The 23,558-nt window shown below is 51.7% G+C and overlaps 1 protein-coding gene across 2 annotated transcripts; it reads right to left on the bottom strand.

Moving 5' to 3' along the window:
- Positions 1–2,243: 2,243 nt before the first annotated feature.
- LOC119969349 (putative per-hexamer repeat protein 5) lies at positions 2,244–8,713 on the bottom strand. Of its 2 annotated transcripts, XM_038802877.1 has the most exons (3): positions 7,787–8,713; positions 4,307–5,014; positions 2,244–4,264 (listed from the first exon to the last, which is right to left on the bottom strand). In XM_038802877.1, exons 1-3 carry the CDS (start codon positions 8,670–8,672, stop codon positions 2,745–2,747), a joined length of 3,114 nt encoding a protein of 1,037 aa, XP_038658805.1. In that variant the 5' UTR covers positions 8,673–8,713; the 3' UTR covers positions 2,244–2,744. The 2 variants fall into 2 exon arrangements, with proteins under 2 accessions (XP_038658805.1, XP_038658804.1); XM_038802876.1 differs by having other exon boundaries at positions 2,244–5,014.
- Positions 8,714–23,558: the final 14,845 nt, after the last annotated feature.

Here is a 23,558-nt window from a genome sequence, read left to right as displayed (position 1 = left end):
TGCGTAGGTTCATTTACAGGATGTGCTTCAGAAACCAAGTCATTTAAGCTTGAAGGAATATCTGATTCCCTGTCATAGTTGAAGCTATGTGTTCAGATGTTGCAACTACAGGCAGTACAGATACCGGAACAAGGAAGCCAGAAGAAATATTGGGCCTGGGTTGATTAGTAATGGATGCACTTGTATTTGTCTCTACATTCAAAGTAGCTCTTCTCTGTTCTTGTAACTCGCATGTCATTGCATCATCACCATGAGCATTGTTTCTTGCTTCTTGATTTTTTGTTGTAGAACTGGATATTGATGTGGATTGTGCTTGTGGTATTATAAACTCTGTAATAGGCCTGCATCGCTTGGCTGATTCCTTCCTTTCTGCTTCTTTTTGTTCTTTGCGTTTTAGTGACCCAGATTTATGCTTTTTCTTTTCCATGCTGGTAGGGGTAATATTCCTGAAATAAAAACTTAATTAAAAATAGCCCACATTGGGAAAAATGAATATTGATGATTGCAAGAATAACTTGAAGGAACGCCAGATAAACCCCTACTTAATAAAAAATATAAAATAACTTACTTACACTTCAATAGGCTATGTTCATTAGTCAATACTACTGTGGCTTATGCAGCTCCAGAAGAGGAGACAATCCACTGTCCAGTGTTCACACCAGCAAACAACTGAGACAACTGTTGAAACTTAGAAGTTTGGTCCGACTATAGTAAGACATTAAAAATGGTACCACGACCAAAGTTAACATGTCCAGTTTGATACCAGTGCAGTGTTACAAGTCGCAACCCTTTGAGTTTACCGATCATGGCTTATCACTTCAATATCTTTGACCTCATGATTCACGGTCAAAGGTACCGCTTCTCCTTTTCGGAGACCTCACGACCCTATGTACTGCTTGATATCCTTTCAAGTTGCCAACCATCTCAAATCACGAACTGTAACTTTATCTTTAAATTCACACACTCTTGCTGAAAACGTAGATTTCCAACTATGTCCGACCCGGGTGAACCAGCCCCCCCCCCACCCCCCACTCCTTTTCACATCCGTTTAACACTCCTTCGTTCCTTCATACACTGAGTGATTATTTGTTTGTTTCTTTATTGCATTTTTATTTGGTATTGCTCTTTTTAAAAACAATTATATTTTATTAAGTTAGAATACGAATCTCAGGAAAGAAGTTGGAGATTTATTTATCTAATTAATTATAATTTTTAAGGGCCCTTCAGAGATTCACGGGCCCCTTCTTGGCTCTCGGGGCCCCGGACCGATGTACCGGCTGAACCAAGACTACTGCTTGATATCCTTTGAAGTTGCCGACCATCTCAAATCACGAATTGTAACTTTCTCTTTAAATTCACACACTCTTGCTGAAAACATGGAATTTCCTTAATTATGCCTGACCCGGGCCCCCCTATTCCACATCCTTCCACTAAATCCCCTGCTTCGTTCCTTTTCATGCACTGCTTATTTGTGTCCTGTTCTCTTTTTTTTCTTATTCCTTTTAATTACTAAAACAGTTGTCTGTGTTTGTTTCTTTATTGCATTTTTATTTGATATAGGGGGCCCACTTCATCAGGGGCCCACTTGCCATCGGGCTAGCTCACACCCTGGCCAGTCCGCCACTGATGACCGGTACAGGCTTGGAGGTTTGAAGGGCCTGTTCCTGTGCTGTATTGTTCTTTGACTCTATGAAAAATGAAAAAATGAAATGAAAATTGCTTTTTGTCAGAAGTAGGCTTCAAAGTTACTGTGAAAAGCCCCAAGTCGCCACAATCCGGCGCCTGTTCGGGGAGGCTGGAACGGGAAATGAACCGTGCTGCAAGGCTGCCTTGGTCTACTTCAAAAGCCAGCTATTTAGCCCTGTGCTAAACTATCCCCTGTGACTCTCATATTTTTTTTTCAGGTTGCTTAATATTGCAAAATACTGTGGAACAATAAAATGCTCATTGTAATCAGATGCAAGCTGCTGATAACTTATTTTTAAATATATGTAAAATACCTGGGGTTTTAAAGTACCCCAGCTTCCCAAGCTCCAGATTTGATGAGGAATGAGTTTGTGCAACAAACATTCTAGAAGTAGGATTGTGCATTCGGGACATGGAGAATTCCTCACCAAATGTCAGGATGAAATCTGGTGCAAATGGTAATTTCAGAAGTAGGGTATAGTTACCAATAAGTCAGATATTGAAGCTTGAAACATTGTCTCACACATTTTTCTTGTATAATAATGATTATGACTGTCCTGAGTATCCACTAACAGTTTAATCATCAATTCAAGATCAGAATGTGCCGTCGCTCAGAGGTCATTACGAGAGTTGTCCAAACGTTAACAAAATCTGAAGAGCTTCTCTTTCACAGAACAGTGTCCACCGCCCTTCCTCAGATCATGGCTGTTACTTCAAGTGTCAGAGCTGAATGTGTATTGACACCAATGTTAACTCAATCAGCAATTTGAGTGTGGCCACACTTGCTGCTGTGACTGTGACAGACTGTGTTCCACTGCTGTCACAATGTCCCAGCCAATTTCAGCAGGTCAACCTTGACTTGCTCTTTTTGTTGAGTTTATTGGATTGTCCTTGGGCTCTTTGATTAATTCACATGACAGCCCTCTTGATTCCGAACTGAATTCTGTCAGTGCCTCAGTCCCTGGCTGCCTTGCATATTGTGGATGATCTTCCTGCAAGTCCGAGGTTTTCCCTGATGTACTCTTATCCCACTGTCCCCACTTCACAAGTGGTGATGGTCAGTTGGAATTATCCATACTGTTGTCATTATTGATGGGGACCATGATCTGAAAAGGCTGGTAAGTCATCCTGTAATTGTTATTGTCATTGTTGTCCCAGAAGTCTATGCCATTGACTGTGTACTTGATAGCAAACTGGACACAGGAGCCTGGCTTCAGAGTATGAATTGATAAGTTCAGTGTGAAGGTGAAACGGTCGGTTTTGCCTTCAATGCTGCTTTCAAATAAGGCTGGGACATCAGCGAAAAGGTTCCAATCACTGCAGGTGTAACGGACTGTCACATCCTTATGATACGCCAGGTTTATGACCAGGATGGTGCCACTGATAACCAATTCTGAGTCCGTCACCGCTTCCAGGCACACCTTCTGTCTGTTTACACGTTCATCAAAATGTACATCTTCTTTGGGATTGATAAATTCCCTTTTCAAACACTGCACCCAAATCAGCTGTCCAATAGGCTCTTGATTACTAAGGTTAGCTAATACATATTCAGGCACAGTTGGCTCTTCTGCTGAATCATAGTTTCGAACTTCAGTTAACTCCATGCCGATTGAATCAGCAAATCTCACTCTGTTACTACTCGTGCTGTTGCCACGCATCCTTCTTTCTCCCGGGGAACCTGGGCAGGATTTTGCCCGCTTACGCACAGTTGGCCGTGGTGGCAAGTCCTTCTTACCTGGACAAAGGTGCACTCCATCTGGTGAACTGTGCTGTTCAGGTAGTGGGCTACATCCATCAGCCAGGCGGACACTATCATACAGGCCTGAAATGTAGCTCAGGTTTCGAGTGAGGCGAATGAAGATTTGTTGCTCGAGGCCTACATTCCCAGTGAGTGCAGGCTGCACCCAAGGCTCCAATCCAACATCCTGGCACTTCAGAGGCTGTTTACGGTGCTTGTTGAACCTATTCATACCCAAAGGGAGATGAATGCAATGCTCCGATCTCTTCTTAAAGGGCAGGAAAGCTTGCATGTGCTGTGCTGACCTCACATCGCGAAGTACAACAGGTTTGATTCTCTGCTTTACCTTTATGCCACGGTCTACAGCTGACTGTGTACAATGTACTGAATGCGAATCTGTCCCAATAACTGGTTGTGGCTCTTCATCTGATTCCAACTTCAAGTCCAAATTTGGAATCTTTGGATTCATACCGATCATCAGCCTGACCCTCTGCCCGGATTCTCTACCCTCACCCAGGATAGGCTGGACACTCTGTCCCAACCAGCTCTCCTCACCCAGGGCAGTCTGGTCCTTCTGCCCCGACCTGCTACCCTCACCCAGGACAGGTTGTACCCTCAGTCCTGAGCAGCTACCCTCACCCAAGACAGGCTGGACCCTCTGCCCAGATCCTCTGTCCTCACCCAGGACAGGCTGGACCATCTGCCCAGATCCTCTGTCCTCATCTAGGGCAGGTTGAATGGATTTTTCTGTTCTCAGATGACTGGCTACAAACTGAGTCAGTTTTTCTGACCCTAAATTGCAACTAGCAGGGGTGCCCTGTTCTGACCCAGCATCCTTCCCTAGGACAGTGTGGGTGCCCTGTTCTGACCCAGCACCCTTACCTAGGACAGTGTGGGTGCCCTGTTCTGACCCAGCACCCTTTCCTAGGACAATGTGGGTGCCCTGTTCTGACCCAGCACCCTCCCCTAGGACAGTGTGGGTGCCCTGTTCTGACCTAGCTCCCTTCCCCTGGACAGAGTGGGTGCCCTGTTCTGACCAAGCACCCTTCCCCAGGGCAGAGTGGGTGCTCTGCTCTGACACAGCACCCTTCCCCAGGACAGTGTGTGTGCCCTGTTCTGACCCAGTACCCTTCCCTAGGGCAGAGTGGGTGCTCTGCTCTGACCCAGCACCCTTCCCTAGGGCAGAGTGGGTGCTCTGGTCTGACCCAGCACCCTTCCCCAGGACAGAGTGGGTGCTCTGCTCTGACCCAGCACCCTTCCCCAGGACATAGTGGGTGCCCTGATCTGACCCAGCACCCTTCCCCAGGGCAGAGTGGGTGCTCTGCTCTGACCCAGCACGCTTCCCCAGGGCAGAGTGGGTGCCCTGCTCTGACCCAGTCCCCTTCCCCAGGGCAGAGTGGGTGCCCAGCTCTGACCCAGCATATTTCCCCAGGGCAGTGTGGATGCCCTGTTTTGACCCAGCACCCTTCCCTCGGACAGTGTGGGTGCCCTGCTCTGCCACAGCACCATTCCCCAGGGCAGAGTGGGTGCCCAGCTCTGACCCAGCACCCTTCCCCAGGACTGTGTGGGTGCCCTGCTCTGTCCCAGCACCCTTCCCCAGGGCAGAGTGGGTGCCCTGCTCTGACCCAGCACCCTTCCCCAGGGCTGTGTGGGTGCCCTGCTCTGTCCCAGCACCCTTCCCCAGGACAGTGTGGGTGCCCTGCTCTGACACAGCACCCTTCCCCAGTACAGAGTGGGTGCCCTGCTCTGACCCAGCACCCATCCCTAGGGCAGAGTGGGTGTCCTGCATTGTCCCAGCACCCTTCCCCAGGACAGTGTGGGTGCCCAGCTCTGACACAGCACCCTTCCCCAGTACAGAGTGGGTGCCCTGCTCTGACCCAGCACCCATCCCTATGGCAGAGTGGGTGTCCTGCATTGTCCCAGCACCCTTCCCCAGGACAGTGTGGGTGCCCAGCTCTGAACCAGCACCCTTCCCCAGGACTGTGTGGGTGCCCTGCTCTGTCCCAGCACCCTTCCCAAGGACTGTGTGGGTGCCCTGCTCTGTCCCAGCACCATTCCCCAAGGCAGTGTGGGTGCCCTGCTCTGACCCAGCACCCTTTCCCAGGACTGTGTGGGGGCCCTGCTCTGTCCCAGCACCCTTCCCCAGGGCAGAGTGGATTCCCTGCTCTGTCTCAGCACCCTTCCCCAGGACAGTGTGGGTGCCCTGCTCTGACCCAGCACCCTTCCCCAGGACTGTGTGGATTCCCTGCTCTGTCCCAGCACCCTTCCCTAGGGCAGAGTGGGTGCCCTGCTCTGAACCAGCACCCTTCCCCAGGACTGTGTGGGTGCCCTGCTCTGCCCCAGCACCATTCCCCAGGACTGTGAGGGTGCCCTGCTCTGACCCAGCACCCTTCCCCAGAGCAGAATGGGTGCCCTGCTCTGACCCAGCACCCTTCCCCAGAGCAGAGTGGGTGCCCTGCTCTGACCCAGCACCCTTCCCCAGGACTGTGTGGGTGCCCTGCTCTGACACAGCACCCTTCCCCAGGACTGTGTGTGTGCCCTGCTCTGTCCCAGCACCCTTCGCCAGGGTAGAGTGGGTGCCCTGCTCTGACCCAGCACCCTTCCCCAGGACTGTGTGGGTGCCCTGCTCTGACACAGCACCCTTCCCCAGGACAGAGTGGGTGCCCTGCTCTGACCCAGCACCCTTCCCTAGGGCAGAGTGGGTGTCGTGCACTGTCCCAGCACCCTTCCCAAGGACAGTGTGGGTGCCCAGCTCTGAACCAGCACCCTTCCCCAGGACTGTGTGGGTGCCCAGCTCTGACCCAGCATCCTTCACCAGGGCAGTGTGGGTGCCCTGCTCTGTCCGAGCACCCTTCCCTAGGACTGTGTGGGTGCTCTGCTCTGTCCCAGCACCTTTCCCCAGGACAATGTGGGTTCCCTGCTGTGTCTCAGCACCCTTCCCCAGGACAGTGTGGGTGCCCTGCTCTGACCCAGCACCCTTCCCCAGGACAGTGTGGGTGCCCTGGTCTGACCCAGCACCCTTCCCCAGGACAGTGTGGGTACCCTGCTCTGACCCAGCACCCTTCCCCAGGACTGTGTGGGTGCCCAGCTCTGACACAGCACCCTTCCCCAGGACAGTGTGGATGTCCTGCTCTGACCCAGCACCCTTCCCCAGGGCAGAGTGGGTGACCTGCTCTGACCCAGCACCCTTCCCCAGGACTGTGTGGGTGCCCAGCTCTGACCCAGCACCCTTCCCCAGGACAGTGTGGATGTCCTGCTCTGACCCAGCACCCTTCCCCAGGAATGTGTGGGGGCCCTGCTCTGTCCCAGCACCCTTCCCTAGTACTGTGTGGGTGCCCTGCTCTGTCCCAGCACCCTTCCCCAGGGCAGTGTGGCTGCCCTGCTCTGACCCAGCACCCTTCGCCAGGACAGTGTGGGTGCTCTGCTCTGACCCAGCACCCTTCCCCAGGGCAGAGTGGGTGCCCTGCTCTGTCTCAGCACCCTTCCCCAGAGTAGTGTGGGTGCCCTGCTCTGACCCAGCACATTTCCCCAGGGCAGAGTGGGTGCCCTGCTCTGACCCAGCACCCTTCCCCAGGTCAATGTGGGTGCCCTGCTCTGTCTCAGCACCCTTCCCCAGGGCAGAGTGGATGTCCTGCTCTGACCCAGCACCCTTCCCTAGGGCAGAGTGGGTGCCCTGCTCTGTCTCAGCACCCTTCCCCAAGGCACAGTGGGTGCCCTGCTCTGACCCAGCACCCTTCCCCAGGGCAGAGTGGGTGCCCTCCTCTGACCCAGCACCTTTCCCCAGGGTAGAGTGGGTGCCCTGCTCTGACCCAGCACCCTTCCCTAGGACTGTGTGGGTGTCCTGCCCTGTCCCAGCACTCTTCCCCAGGGCAGTGTGGGTGCCCTGCTCTGACCCAGCACCCTTCCCCAGGGCAGAGTGGGTGCTCTGCTCTGACCCAGCATCCTTCCCCAGGACAAGGTGGGTGCCCTGCTCTGACCCAGCACCCTTCCCCAGGGCAGAGTGGGTGCTCTGCTCTGACCCAGCACCCTTCCCTAGGACTGTGTGGTTGTCCTGCTCTGTCCCAGCATTCTTCCCCATGACTGTGTGGGTGTCCTGCCCTGTCCCAGCACCCTTCCCCAGGACAGTGTGGGTGCCCTGCTCTGACCCAGCACCCTGCCCCAGGACAGAGTGGGTGCCCTGCTCTGACCCAGCACCCTTCCCCAGGACAGTGTGGGTGCACTTCTCTGACCCAGCACCCTTTCCCGGGACTGTGTGGTTGTCCTGCTCTGTCCCAGCACCCTTCCCCAGGACAGAGTGGATGCCCTGCTCTGACCCAGCACCCTTCCCCAGGGCAGAGTGGGTGCCCTGCTCTGTCCCAGCACCCTTCCCCAGGACAGAGTGGGTGCCCTGCTGTGACCCAGCACCGTCTCTCCATTTGGACTGGTTGCCCAGCTTTGATCTGTTGCCCCAATCAAGACCTGGTGCTTCCTGTTCTGACCCTGAATCCACAATTTGCTGGGAGTCTGGTTTCGATTCAGACTTCAAATTCAAGTCTTGGACATATTGTTCTGACTTTGGCTCATCAATGGCCACTGGCAGGCTGTCTGGAACTTTATCCAGGGGGAGCTGAAAAATTTCCTCTGACATAGCAACCCTACCTGGGACAGTGGGGGTGCCATGCTCTGACCCAGCATCCTTCCCCAGGACAGTGTGGGTGCTCTGCTCTGACCCAGCACCCTTCCCCAGGACTGTGTGGGTGTCCTGCTCTGACCCAGCACCCTTCCCCAGGACTGTGTGGGTGTCCTGCTCTGACCCAGCACCCTTCTCCAGGACTGTGTGGGTGCCCTGCTCTGACCCAGCATCCTTCCTCAAGACAGTGTGTGTGCCCCACTCTGACCCAGCACCCTTCCCCAGATCAGAGTGGGTGCCCTGCTCTGACCCAGCACCCTTCCCCAGGACTGTATGGGTGTCCTGCTCTGACGCAGCACACTTCCCCAGATCAAAGTGGGTGCCCTGCTCTGACCCAGCATCCTTCCTCAGGACAGTGTGGGTGCCCTGCTCTGTCCCAGCACCCTTCCCCAGGACAGTGTGTATGCCCTGCTCTGACCGTGATTCTCCTGTTGTTGGCTGGTGTTTTATCCCTTTCTTCCAGCCCAAAACCTGCTGGATCTGGTCTCTGAAGCCTGTGTAGCGATTAGCCGGGGATACCCGAGCCTCTGGCACTGACGCTGGTCGCCCCCCGCCCAGACTCTGGGAAGCTGCTGCCATTCACGGTGTCGCCATGGGGTGGTGCTGCTGTTCTCCGCTGCTGTCCCCGCTGTGACCAGAGGCGGCGGTGGCGCCACCCTCACTCGTCACCGGACTCTTTGTGACCCGGCCCGGGTGACGTCACTGCGCCGCTGTTAAAGGGATCCGCCCTTTTTAAGCGATTGGAGTTTAGCTGATATTAAACAGCAGTCGGGCAGGTGGAGCGCCTCCTGCTGCAAACTCCCCCCATTTCACACCATACTCCATAGAATCCTCTCCTTACTGTCAGTGAAATAACCAGATCTCTAACAGTTTTATTCACAATCCCAGCCTATCTATCCACAAATAGAGTTTGTGTTTATTCCAATAACACATCGACTTGCCAAAACCCCAAACCCATTCCCCCCTTACTGAGACAGTTACAACTATTAAACTTCAACATAGAGTTAGAGATTGTAAAGCTGGGATGCGGTCCAGGGCAGGTGATGGAATTTAAACTCAATAAAATAACTGGAATTAAAAGTCTGATGATTTTTGTTTGTTTTATAAATTTAGAGTACCCATTTTTTCCCCTATTAAGGGGCAATTTAGCGTGGCCAATCCACTTACCTTGCACATCTTTGTGTTGTGGGGGTGAAACCCACGCAGACACGGGGAGAATGTGCAAACTCCACACGTACAGTGACCCGGGGCCAGGATCGAACCCAGATCCTCAGCGCCGTGAGGCAGCAGTGCTAACCACTGCTCCACCGTGCCGCCCCAAGTCTAACAATGATCATGAAATCATTGTCGATTGTTGTAAAAACCCATCTGATTCACTAATGTCCTTTAGGGAAGGAAATCTGCCATCCTTACCTGGTCTGGCCTACATGTGACTCCAGACCTACAGCAATGTGGTTGACTCTTAAATGCCCTCTGAAATGGCCTAGCAAGCTACTCAGTTGTATTCAACCGCTACGAAAACACAAAAAAGGAATGAAACCGTACCACCCGGCATCGAACCAGGCACCGGAAACAACAGCAAACCCAGCTCTGTTGACCCTGCAAAGTCCTCCTTACTAACCGGGATTTGTGTCAAAATTGGGAGAGCTGTCTCACAGACTAGTTAAGCAACAGCCTGACATACATACTCGCAGAATCATACCTTACAGACAATATCCCAGACACTACTATCCCCATTCCTGGATATGCACTCTCACCGACAGGACAGACCCAGCAGAGGTGGTGGCACAGTAGTATATAGTCGGGAGGGAGAAGCCCTGGGAGTCCTCAATATCGACTCTGGACCCCATCAAGTCTCATGGCTTCAGGTTAAACATGGGCATGGAAACCTCCTGCTGATTACCACGTACCGGTCACCATCAGCTGATAAATCTGTACTGTTCCATGTTGACCACCACTTAGAGGAGGCACTGAGGGTGGCAAGGGCGCAGAATATGCTCTGGGTGGGGAATGTCAATGTCCATCCTGGCCGGGTCCTAAAGGACATAACTGCTAGACTGGGACTGCAGCAGGTGGTGAGGGAACCAACAAGAGGGAAAAACATACTTGACCTCATCCGCACCAACCTGCCTGCTGCAGATGCATCTGTCCACGACGGTATCGGTAGAAGTGACCACCACACAGTCCTTTTGGAGACAAAGTCCCGTCTTCACAATGGGGCAGCAGGGTAGCATGGTGGTTAGCATAAATGCTTCACAGCTCCAGGGTCCCAGGTTCGATTCCCGGCTGGGTCACTGTCTGTGTGGAGTCTGCACGTCCTCCCCCTGTGTGCGTGGGTTTCCTCCGGGTGCTCCGGTTTCCTCCCACAGTCCAAAGATGTGCGGGTTAGGTGGATTGGCCATGCTAAATTGCCCGTAGTGTCCTAATAAAAGTAAGGTTAAGGGGGGGGTTGTTGGGTTACGGGTATAGAGTGGATACGTGGGTTTGAGTAGGGTGATCATGGCTCGGCACAACATCGAGGGCCGAAGGGCCTGTTCTGTGCTGTACTGTTCTATGTTCTATGTTCACAATGAGGGTACCCTCCACCGTATTCTGTGGCACTACCACCGTGCTATATGGGATAGACTTTGAACAGATATAGCAACTTAAGACTGGGCATCCATGAGGTGCTGTGGGCCATTAGCAGCAGCAGAATTATATTCAATCAGAATCTGCAACCTCATGGCCTGGCATATCCCCACTCTACAATAACGGCCTAGCTAGGAGATCAACCCTGGTTCAATGAAGAGTGCAGGAGAGCAGGCCAGGAGCAACATCAGGCATACCGAAAAATTAGGTGTTGACTTGGTGAAGCTACAACACAGGATTACTTGTGTGCCAAACAGCATAAGCAGCAATAGACAGAGCTAAGCGATTCCAAAACAAATCTAAGCTCTGCAGTCCTGTCACATCCAGCCGTGAATGGTGGTGGACAATTAAACAAATCACTGGAGGAGGAGGCTCCACAAATATGGGCAGCGCGGAAGCACAGTGGTTAGCACTGTGGCTTCACATCGCCAGGGACCCAGGTTCGATTCCAGGCTTGGGTCACTGTGTAGAGTCTGCACGTTCTCCCCGTGTCTGCACGGGTTTCCTCCGGGTGCTCCGGTTTCCTCCCACAGTCCCAAAAGATGTTCTTATTTGGTGAATTTGACATTCTGAATTCTCCCTCAGTTTACCTGAACAGGTGCTGGAGTGTGGTGACTAGGGAATTTTCACAGTAACCTCATTGCGGTGCTAATGTAAGCCTACTTGTGACACTAATAAAGATTATTATTATTATCCCCATCCTCAATGATGGAGGAGGCCAGCACACATGTGCAAAAGACAAGTCTGAGGTATTCGTAATAATTTTCAGCCAGAGGTGCCGAGGGGATGCTCCAGTTCGGTCTCCTCTGGGGGTCCTCAGCCTCACAGATGTCATCCTTCAGCCAATACGATTCACTCCACGTGATATCATGAAATGGCCGAAGGCTGCAAAGGCTATGGGCCCTGACAATATCCCAGCAATAGTACTGAAGACTTGTGCTCCAGAACTTGCCGCACCCCTAGACAAGCTATTCCAATACAGCTGCAACACTGGCATCTACCCAGCAATGTGGAAAATTGCACAGGTGTGTCCTGTACACAAGAAACAGGACTAATCCAACCCAGCCAATTACTGCCCTATTAGTCTACTCTCCATCATCAGCAAAAGTGATGGAAGGAGTCATCAACAGTGCTATGAAGCAGCACTTACTCAGCAATAACCTGCTCACGGACACTCAGTATGGGTTCCTCCAGAGTCACTCAGCTCCTGATCGCATTACAGCCTTGGTTCAAACATGGACAAAAGAGCTGAATGCCAGAGGTGAGGTGAGAGTGATTGTCCTTGACATCAAGGCAGCATTTGACCGAGTATGGCATCAAGGAGCCCTAGCCAAACTGGAGAAAAGGGAATAAGGGGGAAAGCGCTCTGCTGGCTGGAGTCATACCTGGCACAAATGAAGATGGTAGTGGGGTTGGAGGTCAATCATCTCGACTCCAGGACATCACTGCAGGAGTTGCTCAGGGTAATGTCCGAGGCCCAATCTTCAGCTGCCTCATCAATGACCTCCCTTCCATTATTATAATAATTTTTATTGTCACAAGTAATTTTTATTATCATATTAACAACGCAGTGAAGTGACTGTGAAAATCCCCTGGTCGCCACATTCCGCCACCTGTTCGGGTAGACAGAGAGAAAATTCAGAATGTCCAGTTCACCTAACAAGCACATCTTTCAGGACTTGTAGGAGGAAACCGGAGTACCCGGAGGAATATCCAGGCTTGGGTTGAAAAGTGGCAAGTTACACAAGTGCCTGGCAAGTCCTACAAGAGAGGATCTAACCACCACCCCTTGACATTCAATGGCATTACCACCGCTGAATCCCCACAATCAACATCCTGGGGTTACCATTGATCAGAAACTGACCTGGACTAGCCACATTAATACTGCGGCTACCAGGGTAGGTCAAAGGCTAGGAATCCTACGGCAAGTAACTCACCTCCTGATCCCCCAAAGCCTGTCCACCATCTACAAGGCACAAGTCAGCAGTGTAATGGAATGCTCTCCACTTGCCTGGATGAGTGCAGCTCCAACAACACTCAAGAAGCTCAACACCATCCAAGCTTAAGGAATGGGTGGGTGAAACCCTTGCCCCATTGAAAGAGGAGGTGAGGACTTTGATGGTGGTGTGGGAGCAAGGGGAGAAAATGAAGAGGATGGAGGAGGCAGTTTTGCGGCACAGTGACCAGTTCACCTCGATGAGTAAGGAGCAGTGGAGGGTGGCGGAGATCAACAGGGAGCTGAGAGCCAAAGTGGAGGACGTGGAGAACAGGTGACAAAGGTAGAATTTGAGGATTGTAGGTGTGCCTGAAGGGGTGGAGGGCCTGAAACCTACAGAGTACTTCGCCAATATGCTGTTGAAGCTGATGGGGGTTGGGAGGGGGGGGGGGGGGGCGAGATGCTGGCGCAGCTGATTGGGGGGGGGGGGGGGGGGGGCATGGGAGGACCCCTCCCAATTATGAATTGGACAAGGCCCACTAGTCGCTCCGGCCTAAACCAAAGATGAAAGAACCGCTAAAAGCTGTGATCGCTTGCTTTCACAATTTTCAAGTGAAGGAGAGGGTGCTGGGGTGGGCGAAGCAGAAGCGGGAGATGGAGTGGGATGGAGGTGGTGGATGCATTTACCAGGATCTGACAACGGAGCTGGCAAGGAGGTGGGTGGCCTTTGCTCAGGCTAAGTCGGCGTTGTATAAATGCAACATGCAGTTTGGTGTGGTCTACACGGCGAAGATAAGGGTCACACATAACGGCGGGGACAACTACTTTGAGATAGCGGCAGAGACGGAGGCGTTCATGAACGCAGAAGGCCTGGGACTAGACTGAATTTGGTCATTGATGTTTTTTAAAATAAATTTAGAGTACCCAATTAATTTTTTCCAATTAAGGGGCAATTTAGCGTGGTCAATTGACCTGCCCTGCACATCTTTGGGTTGTGGGGGTGAAACCCACGCAAACACGGGGAGAATGTACAAACTCCACACGGGCAGTGACCCAGAGCTGGGATCGAACCTGGGACCTCGGCGCCGTGAGACAACAGTGCTAACCACTGCACCACTGTGCTGCCCCTCGTAGATGGCCTTTGACTGGGTTTTTCTTTGTTATTCTTTGCCTTTATGGATGTAATGGTTTCCTGTTTTGTGTAATAGATGTTTGGGTTGTGATGGTTTCGGGAGGACGACTGGATTCATGGTTTGGTGGGTTTTGGGGCTTGTTTGGATGTAGGGCGTTTGGAGAGGGTGGGTGTGGAGTTGGTTTGTTTTTTTGACGTGGGCAGGTACATGATAGTGATGGGTACATTGGAAGAGAGGCTGGTGGTGCCCGTTAGCATGTATGCCCGTACCGGCCTCCCCGAACAGGCATCGGAATGTGGCAACTCGGGGCTTTTCACAGTAACTTCATTGAAGCCTACTTGTGACAATAAGTGGTTATGAAATGAAAATAATGAAATGAAAATCGCTTATTGTCACGAGTTGGCTTCAATGAAGTTACTGTGAAAAGCCCCTTGTCGCCACATTCCGGCGCCTGTCCGGGGAGGCTGTTACGGAAATCGAACCGTGCTGCTGGCCTGATTGGTCTGCTTTCAAAGCCAGCGATTTAGCCCTGTGCTAAACAGCCCGAGTATTATTATTAATATTATTATTATTAACTGGGATGACTCAGGATTTGTGAGGAAAATGCTAGCAGCCATACCGGATTTCGATACTCACCAGTTAATATTGTGGAAGGACTGGAATATGGTCTTAGTCCCGAAGATAGACAGGTCCCGGGTGCGCCCGCTGGCTCCTTCAGGGAGGGCGTAGGTGTTGGCCAGGTTCATGAAAGAGATGGGGGTGGATCCATGAAGGCTTTTACACGAGGGGTAGGGAGTTTTGGTTATTTTCACCGCTGCATAAGGTGTACTGAAGGATGGACTTTTTTGTGGTAGAGAAGGCGCTGTTAGCTGTGGTAAAGAAAGCAGGGTATTCGGCAATCGTGATATAGGACCATGATCCGCACTGGGTGGATGTGGTCTTGGAGAGGTGTCCAGCCCAGAGGCCAGCATGGAGGCTAGATGTGGGTTTGATGGCAGACCCAAACTTTTGCACTAAAATGGGGAAGGTAATTGTGGAGTATGTGGAGTGTAACCGGAATGGGAAGGTCTCGCCATCGGTGGTATGGGAGGCGTTGAGGCGGTAGTGAGGAGTGGGGTCATTTCATTCGAGGTGAAGATGGATAGGGAGGCGCAGGAGGAGCGGCAGCGGTTGATAGAGGACATTTTGGAGGTAGACGGAAGATAAGCAGAGAACCTGGAGCCGGGACCTTTGGTGAGGAGGAAGAGGTGCAGGCGAAGTTTGATCTTCTATCCACGGGAAGGGCCGTTCAGCAATTGAGGCGAGTGAGGGAGATTGTTTATGAGTGTGATGAGAAGGTCAAGTCAATCGCTGGCAGGCTAGCTCTGCCGGCAGGCAGCAACAAGGGAGATCGGATTAGGGATGGGACAGGTGGATTGGTAGTGGCACCGGAGCAGGTGAAAGAGATGCTTAAAGACTTTTACAGGACATGTATAAGTCAGAGCTGTCGGAGGATGAGTCGGAGATGAAGGAATTTCTGGAGCAACAGTAGTGTCTGCAGGTAGGGGAGGTGGAGAGGCCAGGATTAGAGGAACCAATAGGGGTGGAAGAAGTGCAGGCAGCGATAAAGAAGATGCAGTCAAGCACCTGGACTGGATGGGTTCGTGGTGGAATTTTATAAAAAACCCAAGGAGAAGTTGGCACCGCTGATGGTAGAAATGTTTGAGGATGCGATGGTTGGAGGAATATTGCCGGAGACAATGGGGCAGGCATCCATCTCACTTCTACTTAAAAAGGAGAAGGATCCGGTGGAGTGTGGGTCGTATAGACCCATTTCTCTAATGAAGATGGATGCTGAGATACTGACGAAGGTGTTGGCATTGAGGTGAGCGAAGTGCCTGCCGAAGGTGGTGGGGAGGATCAGATGGGATTTGTCAAAGACAGGCAGCTGTCGTCAAACATGCAGCGGCTGCTGAATGTGGTGCTTTCTCCGGCAGAGGGAGGGAGCTGGAGGTGGTGCTGGCATTAGATGCAGAGAAGGCATTTGACAGAGTGCAGTTATTTGCTTGTAGTGCTGGAGAAGTTTAGGATTGGGCCACAATTTGTGGCATGGATGAAATTGTCATACAAGGATCCGACAGCATGTGTGCGGATCAACGATATGAATTCAGGGTACTTTCCACTGTTTCGGGGAACGAGGCAGGGATGCCCCATGTACCCCCTTCTGTTCACGCTGGTGATTGAGCCCTTAGCTGTTGCGCTAAGGGGTCCGGACTGACCATAGAATCAACAGTGCAGAAGGAGGCCATCCGGCCCATCAAGTCTGCACCAGTTCTTGGAAAGAGTACCTTACTCTTACCCATGCCTCCACCCTTTCCCGTAACGCAGTAACCCCACCCAACCTTTTTGGACACTAATGGCAATTTAGCATAACCAATCCACCTAACCTGCACATCTTTGGACTGTGGGAGGAAACCGGGCTCCACACAGACAGTGACCCAGAGCCGGGAATCGGACCTTGGACTCTGGAGCTGTGAAGCAACTGTGCTAACCACCGTGCTGCCTTATGGAAGGGCATATTGAGGGCGGGGGGAGGGGCAGTGGAGCATAAGGTGTCTCTGTAGTGGATTATCTAAATGTAGGATCCAAGCTCGTCAGTGAGGGATATAATGGGCCTGCTAAGGAAAAGTGGAGTGATTTCTGTTATGTTAAATTTAGGAAAAAGCAAATATTTTCTGGTGTCGCTCTCCAGGCGCAAGGACAGGAGAAGGACAGGAATAGGAGGGTTGCCATTCACGATAGCGACAACTCATTTGAGATATTTTGGAATACAGGTGGTGCGGGACTGGGCTCGACTTCGTAAGCTTAATTTCATGAGCTTGATGGGGAAGGTGAAGGAGGACGGTGCGATGGGTTAGTCTCCCCTCATCACTGACAGGTCCGGTGCAGGCAGTAAAGATGAACATTCTGCCACGGTTCCTGTTCCTGTTCCAATGTCTGCTGGTCTTTTTGCCACAATAATTCTTTAGGTGGCTGGACAGGCTGGTCTCGTTTGTGTGGGCAGGGAAGATAGCAAGGATAAGCAAGGCGGTGCTCCAAACGGGACAGCAGTTTGGGGGGGTTGGTCTTTCCAAACTTGTTATGCTATGACTGGGCAGAGAATGCAGAGAAGGTGTGGGGTTAGAGTAGAGAGACGGAGACTTTGTGGGTGCGGATGGAGGCGGGTTCTTGTAAAGGGTTGGGGTTGTGGGCGCTGGCAACAGCACCTCTACTGTTCACCCCAGGGAAGTCCTTGGGTCTGCCTGTTGTGGTAGCCACGTTGAAGATCTGGAGGCAGTTCTGATAGCACATTAAGTTGAGGGCAGGCTCAAGGGTGATGCTGATAAGAGGGTACCATGGGGATGAACCAGGGAGGATGGATGCGAGGTTCTGGGAAAGGGAGGAGAGAAGGTGAAAGAGATAAAGGATCTGTTTTTGGAGGGGCTCACAAGCTTGGGGTAGTAGGGATGAGGGGCGGGATTCTCTGGCATCGAGCCGGGTTGGAGAATCACCGGAGGGGGCGATTTACGCAACGCCACCCCGACGCTGGCCATTGGCGCTGGCGCGGTGCCGGTCGGAGGCCACTCTACGTGCCCCCCCCCCCCCCGCTATCCTCCACGCGCGATGGGCCGAGTTTGACCGGGTCCCGCCGGTGCCGTTTTCGTATGGTCATACCCGGCAGGACCTCGGCATCATGTTGCGGGAGGGCAACGTGGTTGGGGGGGTGGGGGGGGATCTGATCCCAGGGGGGGCCTCCACGGTGGCCTGGCCCGCGATCGGGGCCTACCGATCGGGGGCGGGCTTATCCTGGTGGGGACCTATGTTCCCCCGTGCCGGGCCCTTGTCGCTCTCCGCCATGTTGTGTCGGCCCGACGCGGAGAAATGAAATGAAATGAAATGAAATGAAAATGAAATGAAAATCGTTTATGGTCACAAGTAGGCTTCAAATGAAGTTACTGTGAAAAGCCCCTGGTCACCACATTCCAGCGCCTGTTCAGGGAGGCTGTTACGGGAATCGAACCGTGCTGCTGGCCTGCCTTGGTCTGCTTTCAAAGCCAGCGATTTAGCACTGTGCTAAACCAGCCCCATGCTAAACCAGGCAGCCCATGCGCATGTGCGAACTCGCGCTAGCCATAGCGTGAACTTGCGCCGGCCGTAGCGCACATGCGCGAACCCGTGGCACCTGTTCTGACACCGGTATCGACAGCTGGAGCAACGTGAGGCTCTGAAGTGCCGAGCTGGCCCCCTATGCAGTGCAGGATCGCTGCTCCTAGGGGGTCTGTTGACGCCGGCGTAAAACGCTCCGGCGTTTAGGATGGCACCAACACTCAGCCCCAGGATCAGAGAATCCTGCCCGAGGTTTGGGCTCAAGCAGGAGGACGGTTTCAGGTAATATGCAGGTGCGGAACTTCACAAGAAAAGTCTTCCCGAATTTTCCAGTGGCATCGCCCTCCTTGTTGCTTCAGGAGGTGCTTTCACCGTGAGTGTGGGCGGGCGGGATAATTTTGGTCATTTATGGTAGAATCCGTTGGCTGACACTGAAATCGCGAAATGTGATTGGGCGGAGAATCGGTTCTGACGCCAAAATTGCTACAGGCGCCGATTTGACTAAAATGGCTATTCTTCATCACTTCCACAGCGGTGTCAATGTGGTCTAGAACGCACATACAGTAAACACCATTTGCATGTCGCTAGCTGCTCCACGATTATTTGCCTCCAATGTGCCGAGTTCCCGACAGCGCGGTTCACTTGTGCTTTTAAAAACCATGAAACCGGCGTGGTGGCTGCTGAAGGAGAGGGAGGGGGCCCTGCTAGGGCCCGGGGAGGGGGGGGGGGGGATGACCTCCCAAAGGACTGGGGAAGTGTCCAGCCAAGGACCATTGTTACCACGGCAGAGGGACGGGAGGCAGCCGCCCAGGATGGAGAGCCGGCTGCACGACAGGCTGAGGAGGAGAAGTAGATGCAAAGGAGGCGCCGCATGAGGCCTCATGTGTACCGGCACCGCCTGTCATTCGAGGACCTGCTGGGCCGGGCATACCGTCGCAGACTCCAGCTGAGAAGAGAGACAGTGCAACATATCTGCCAGATCATGGCACAGTTTGCACCGCGGGGGTATGGGGGAGGACATCCACTCCCGGTGGCCGTCAAGGTGACGGTCGCCCTGAACGTTTACGGCACGGGGTCCTTTCAGGCACCAAATGGGGACCAGTCCGGGATCTCACAGACCTCGGTACACAGGTGCATCCCACCATCAGGGAGGCCCTATATGCCCAGACGGCTCAATACATCCATTTAAATATTTAAATGTGGACCAAGCCCACTAGGATGCCCGGACAGCGGGGTTCGCCGTCATTGACGGGATGCCCCGAGTCCAGGGGTGATCAATGGGATACATGTCCCCCTACGGGCACCTGCAGATGACAGGCTGCTGTACACTAACTGTAAGGGTTCCACTTGATGAACGTGCAACTGATATGTGTCCATCATGCTGCGCATCATGCACGTCTACGTCCGATACCGGGGCAGTGTGTACGACACCTTCATCCTGACACACTTGACGATTTTTGACATGTTTGAGTCATCCCCCCCCCCCCCCCGACTGGGGGGGTATCTGCTGCTATTGTGGCTGATGACACCTATCTGAAGGCCACAGACCGATGCAGAGACCCACTACAACAATGTCCATGCAGCGACCAGAGGGGTGATTGAACAGTGCTTTGGCATTCTGAAGATGCGGTTCAGGTTCCTGGACTGTTCCTCAGGGGCTCTCCAGTATGATGCTGAGAAGGTTGCCTGCTGCATCCTTCATAACATCATTCAGCAGCGTGGCAATGTGCTGGTGGAGGAGGATAAATGCCAGGTCTCGTCCATCGAGGTGGTTACGGGGAGGGGAGCATAGGTAAGACATGAAGCGTAGGCAGACATGGGAGACCGCACAAAGTATGCGTCAAGGCCAATGCACACGGGACAATTTGATTGCCTCCAGGTTCACCAAATAGGGGGTGGGGGTCTGACCAGGGGCATGGGCACTGCATCCTACCTCCACAGCCCCCCCTCCCTCTCCCTGGCCACCAACTCCCTCCGTGATACATACCTGCGCTCTGTGATGAGCTCTGGTGCTCCGCATCATTTGGCGAGGTCTGACTCCTGCCCATGGTAGCACTTTACACCGTCCACCTGGGTGATTCCTGCATGCGAGCTGGTCATTCCACCACAATGTCGCATTGAATCCCAGGCAAAACAGTGGTGGGGATGGTCAGGGGGTGGGTGGGGAGGGGTGGGTGGGGAGTCCTGGCCCTAGCCCCATAATAAAACTGTGCCGTGCACCTGTGCCAATTTAACTGGTGTCTAACTTTCTGGCCTTACACTTGGTTGGTCGCCAGACGGTACAGTAGGAGTGTAGGCGGCCTGCTGTGATTCCCGCCCTGTTACCTGGGACCCTGATGGCGTTGTTCCCCCAGACTGGACCCCAACATTTGTTAGGATCTCGGACCAGACCCCAATATTTGTTGGGATCTCAGACCCGACTCGGACATTTGTTAGGATCCTGGATGAGAACGAGAACCCCAAACAATTTTTTAATTGTAAAACTGTGAGGAAAGGATACTTCACCCCAGGAATGATGACTCTGACCAACAGGTATCTTTTATGTTGAAACAAAATTCAATGTAAACACAGAATTAACCATATTAACATCAAAAAATAGCTTTACAATTATCTGTTAAACAGTTCTTAAACAAAAGAAAAAAATTAAACTTACTATCTATACCTGTACTAACTCCAATTAAGCAACCCAATACAGTCCAACTACCACTTATAAATAAAGTTAACAAAATAAGTTACTTGCTTAGTTGTGCAGACCTTTGGAGAGGGATCATTTCAAGAGCAGATTCAGTACTCTTCTCTGTGGAGAACAGTTTGTGAATGCCCAAAATAATTCTATTAAAATGTAAGCCTACTCGTTTTAAGGAAGATGGTGGCAGGCACAGATTTCTAAGGGCATTTGAATTGTAAACAAATCCCTGGATTGAGTGTTGGTGTCCTTTTGGAATGGTGTGGCTCAAGATTACTAATTGCATATTTGTTGTGTCTACTTGTCTACAGATGGTGAACATTAACTGGGTTCTAGGGGCTTGGGTGGGGCAAATTTTGTAAGGAGCATCCAGGAGGGCTTCTTAAAACAATATGTAGACAGCCTAACTAGGGAAGGGGCCGTACTGGACCTGGTATTGGGGAATGAGCCCAGCCGGGTGGTTGAAGTTTCAGTAGGGGAGCATTTCGGGAACAGTGACCACAATTCAGCAAGTTTTAAGGTACTGTTGGATAAAGTTAAGAGTAGTCCTCAGGTGAAGGTGCTAAATTGGGGGAAGGCTAATTATAACAATATTAGGTAGGAACTAAAGAATCTAGATTGGGGGCGGTTGTTTGAGGGTAAATCAACATCTGGCATGTGGGAAGGTTTAAAATGTCAATTGATAGGAATTCAGGACCGGCATGTCCCTGTGAAGAAGAAGGATAAGTATGGCAAGTTTCGGGAACCTTGGATAATGAGGATATTGTGAGCCTAGCCCAAAAGAAAAAGGAAACATTTGTAAGGGTTAGAAGGCTGGGAACAGACAAAGTCCGTGAGGAATATAAGGAAAGTAGGAAGGAACTTAAGTAAGGAGTCAGGAGGGCTAAAAGGGGTGACGAAATCCCACCTGCCCAGGAAAAGATCCCAATGGTCCAGATATCTGAAACCCTCCCCACTGCACCAGCTGTTTAGCCACGTGTTTAGCTGTACTATCTTTCTATTTCTAGCCTCACTGGCATGTTGCAGAGTGTAATCCCGAGATTATAACCCTCGAGGTCTTGTTTTTTTAAACTTTCCACCTAACTCCCTGAACTTCTGCTGCAGGACTTCGTCACTCTTCCTGCCTGTTGTTAGTACCAATATGTAGCACAACCTTTGGTTATTCAACCCCCCCCTCCCCCCCCCCCCCCCCCCCCCCACTTTCAGAATGTTCCCTACATGTTCAGAGACATCCAGGACTTGGCACCAGGGAGGCAACATACCATCCTGGCATGGAGGCAACATTTGACCAAGTGTGACATCAAGGAGCCCAAGCAAAACTGGAGTCAATGGGAATCGGGGTTGGAGTCATACCTGGCACAAAGGAAGATGGTTGTGGTGGTTGGAGGTCAATCATCTCAGTCCCGGGACATCACTGCAGGAGTTCCTCAGGATAGTATCCTAGGCCCAAACATCTTCAGCTGGTTCATCAATGACCTTCCTTCCATCATAAGGTTAGATGTGGGGATGTTCACAGATGATTGCACAATGTTCAGCACCATTCATGACTGAAGCAGTCCATGTCCAAATGCAACAAGACCTGGACAATATCCAGGCTTGGGCTGATATTAAGTAACATTTTCACCACACAAATGCCAGGCAATGACCATTCCAACAAGAGAGAATCTAACTACACTCAAAAAGCTCGCCCACATCCATGAAAAAGCAGTCCACTTGATTGGCATCCCATCCACCAACTTAAACATTGATTCCTCCACTGATGCATAGTGGCAGACGTGTGTACCATCTACAAGATGCACGGCAGAGGCTCACCAAGGCTCCTTCTACAGCACCTTCCAAACCCATGACTTCCTCCACCTCAATGGACAAGGACAGCAGATACCTGGGAAAACCACCACCTTGAAGTTTCCCCCCCCCCCCCAAGTCACTCACTGTCGCTGGGTCAAATTCCTGGAACTTCCTCCCTAATACCGTCGGTGTACCAAGGACTGTAGCGATTCAAGGCAGCATTTCACCAGCACCTTCTCAAGAGCAATTAGGGATGGGAAATAAAACGCTGGCCTAGCCAGCGACGCCCACATCCTGTGAAAGAATTTTTTAAAACATGCAACTCCTCTATTCAAGAAAGGTAGGAGACAGAAAGCAGGAAACAAAAGACCACTCAGCATAACATCTGTCAGAGGGAAAATGCTTGAATAAATGATGATGGAGGTTATATTGCCCTATTATGTATTTTCTTTTATTTTCATGTACTTAATGATCTGTCGAGCTGCTCGTTCACTGTACCTCGGTACACGTGACAATAAACAAAATTCAAATACAAATATAGCAATGCACTTAGAAATCAATGGTCAACATGCTTTTCTGAAAGGCAAATCACTTTTGAAAAATTTATTGGAGTGATTTCAGGAAGTAATGAGGATAAAGGGGAACTTCTAGATGTAGTGTACTTGGATTTAAAAAGGCATTCGATAAAATGCCACATGAAAGGTTACCATGCAATATCAGCTGATAGTGTATGCGATAACATATTATCATAGAGGGTAGGTTGGGTAACAGGAAGCAGAGAATAGAGATGGGGCAGCACGGTAGCAGAGCGGTTAGCACAGTTGTTTCACAGTTCCATGGTCCTAGGTTCAATTCCCAGCTTGGGTCACTGTCTGTGCGGAATCTGCACGTTCTCCCCATGTCTGCGTGGGTTTCCTCCGGGTGCTCCAGTTTCCTCCCACAGTCCAAAGATGTGCAGGTTAGGTAGACTGGCCATGGTAAATTGCCCTTAGTGTCCAAAAATGGTTAGCTGGGATGACGGGGTTATGGTGGAGGCGTGGGCTTAAGTGGGGTGCTCTTTCCAAGAGCCAGTGCAGACTTGATGGGCCAAATGGCCTCCTTCTGCACTGTAAATTCTGTGATTCTATGATTTGTTTTGGTTGGCAAACTGTAGCAAGTGGAGTGTCACC

This window comes from Scyliorhinus canicula, chromosome 7 (assembly GCF_902713615.1).
Source record: "Scyliorhinus canicula chromosome 7, sScyCan1.1, whole genome shotgun sequence".
Classification (NCBI taxonomy): Eukaryota; Metazoa; Chordata; class Chondrichthyes; order Carcharhiniformes; family Scyliorhinidae; genus Scyliorhinus; species Scyliorhinus canicula.
The sequence above is the reverse complement of the archived record's forward strand: the minus strand, read 5'-3'. Positions and strand labels throughout refer to the sequence as shown.

Bases quoted from the DNA above. Each gene is read 5' to 3' on its own strand.
- LOC119969349 (XM_038802876.1), bottom strand. From the start codon at position 8,672: ATGGCAGCAGCTTCCCAGAGTCTGGGCGGGGGGCGACCAGCGTCAGTG. The intron at 5,015-7,786 runs GTGCTGGGACAG...CCCTGGGGAAGG, and splicing joins CCACTCTGTCCTGGGGAAGG to GTGCTGGGACAGAGCAGGGC.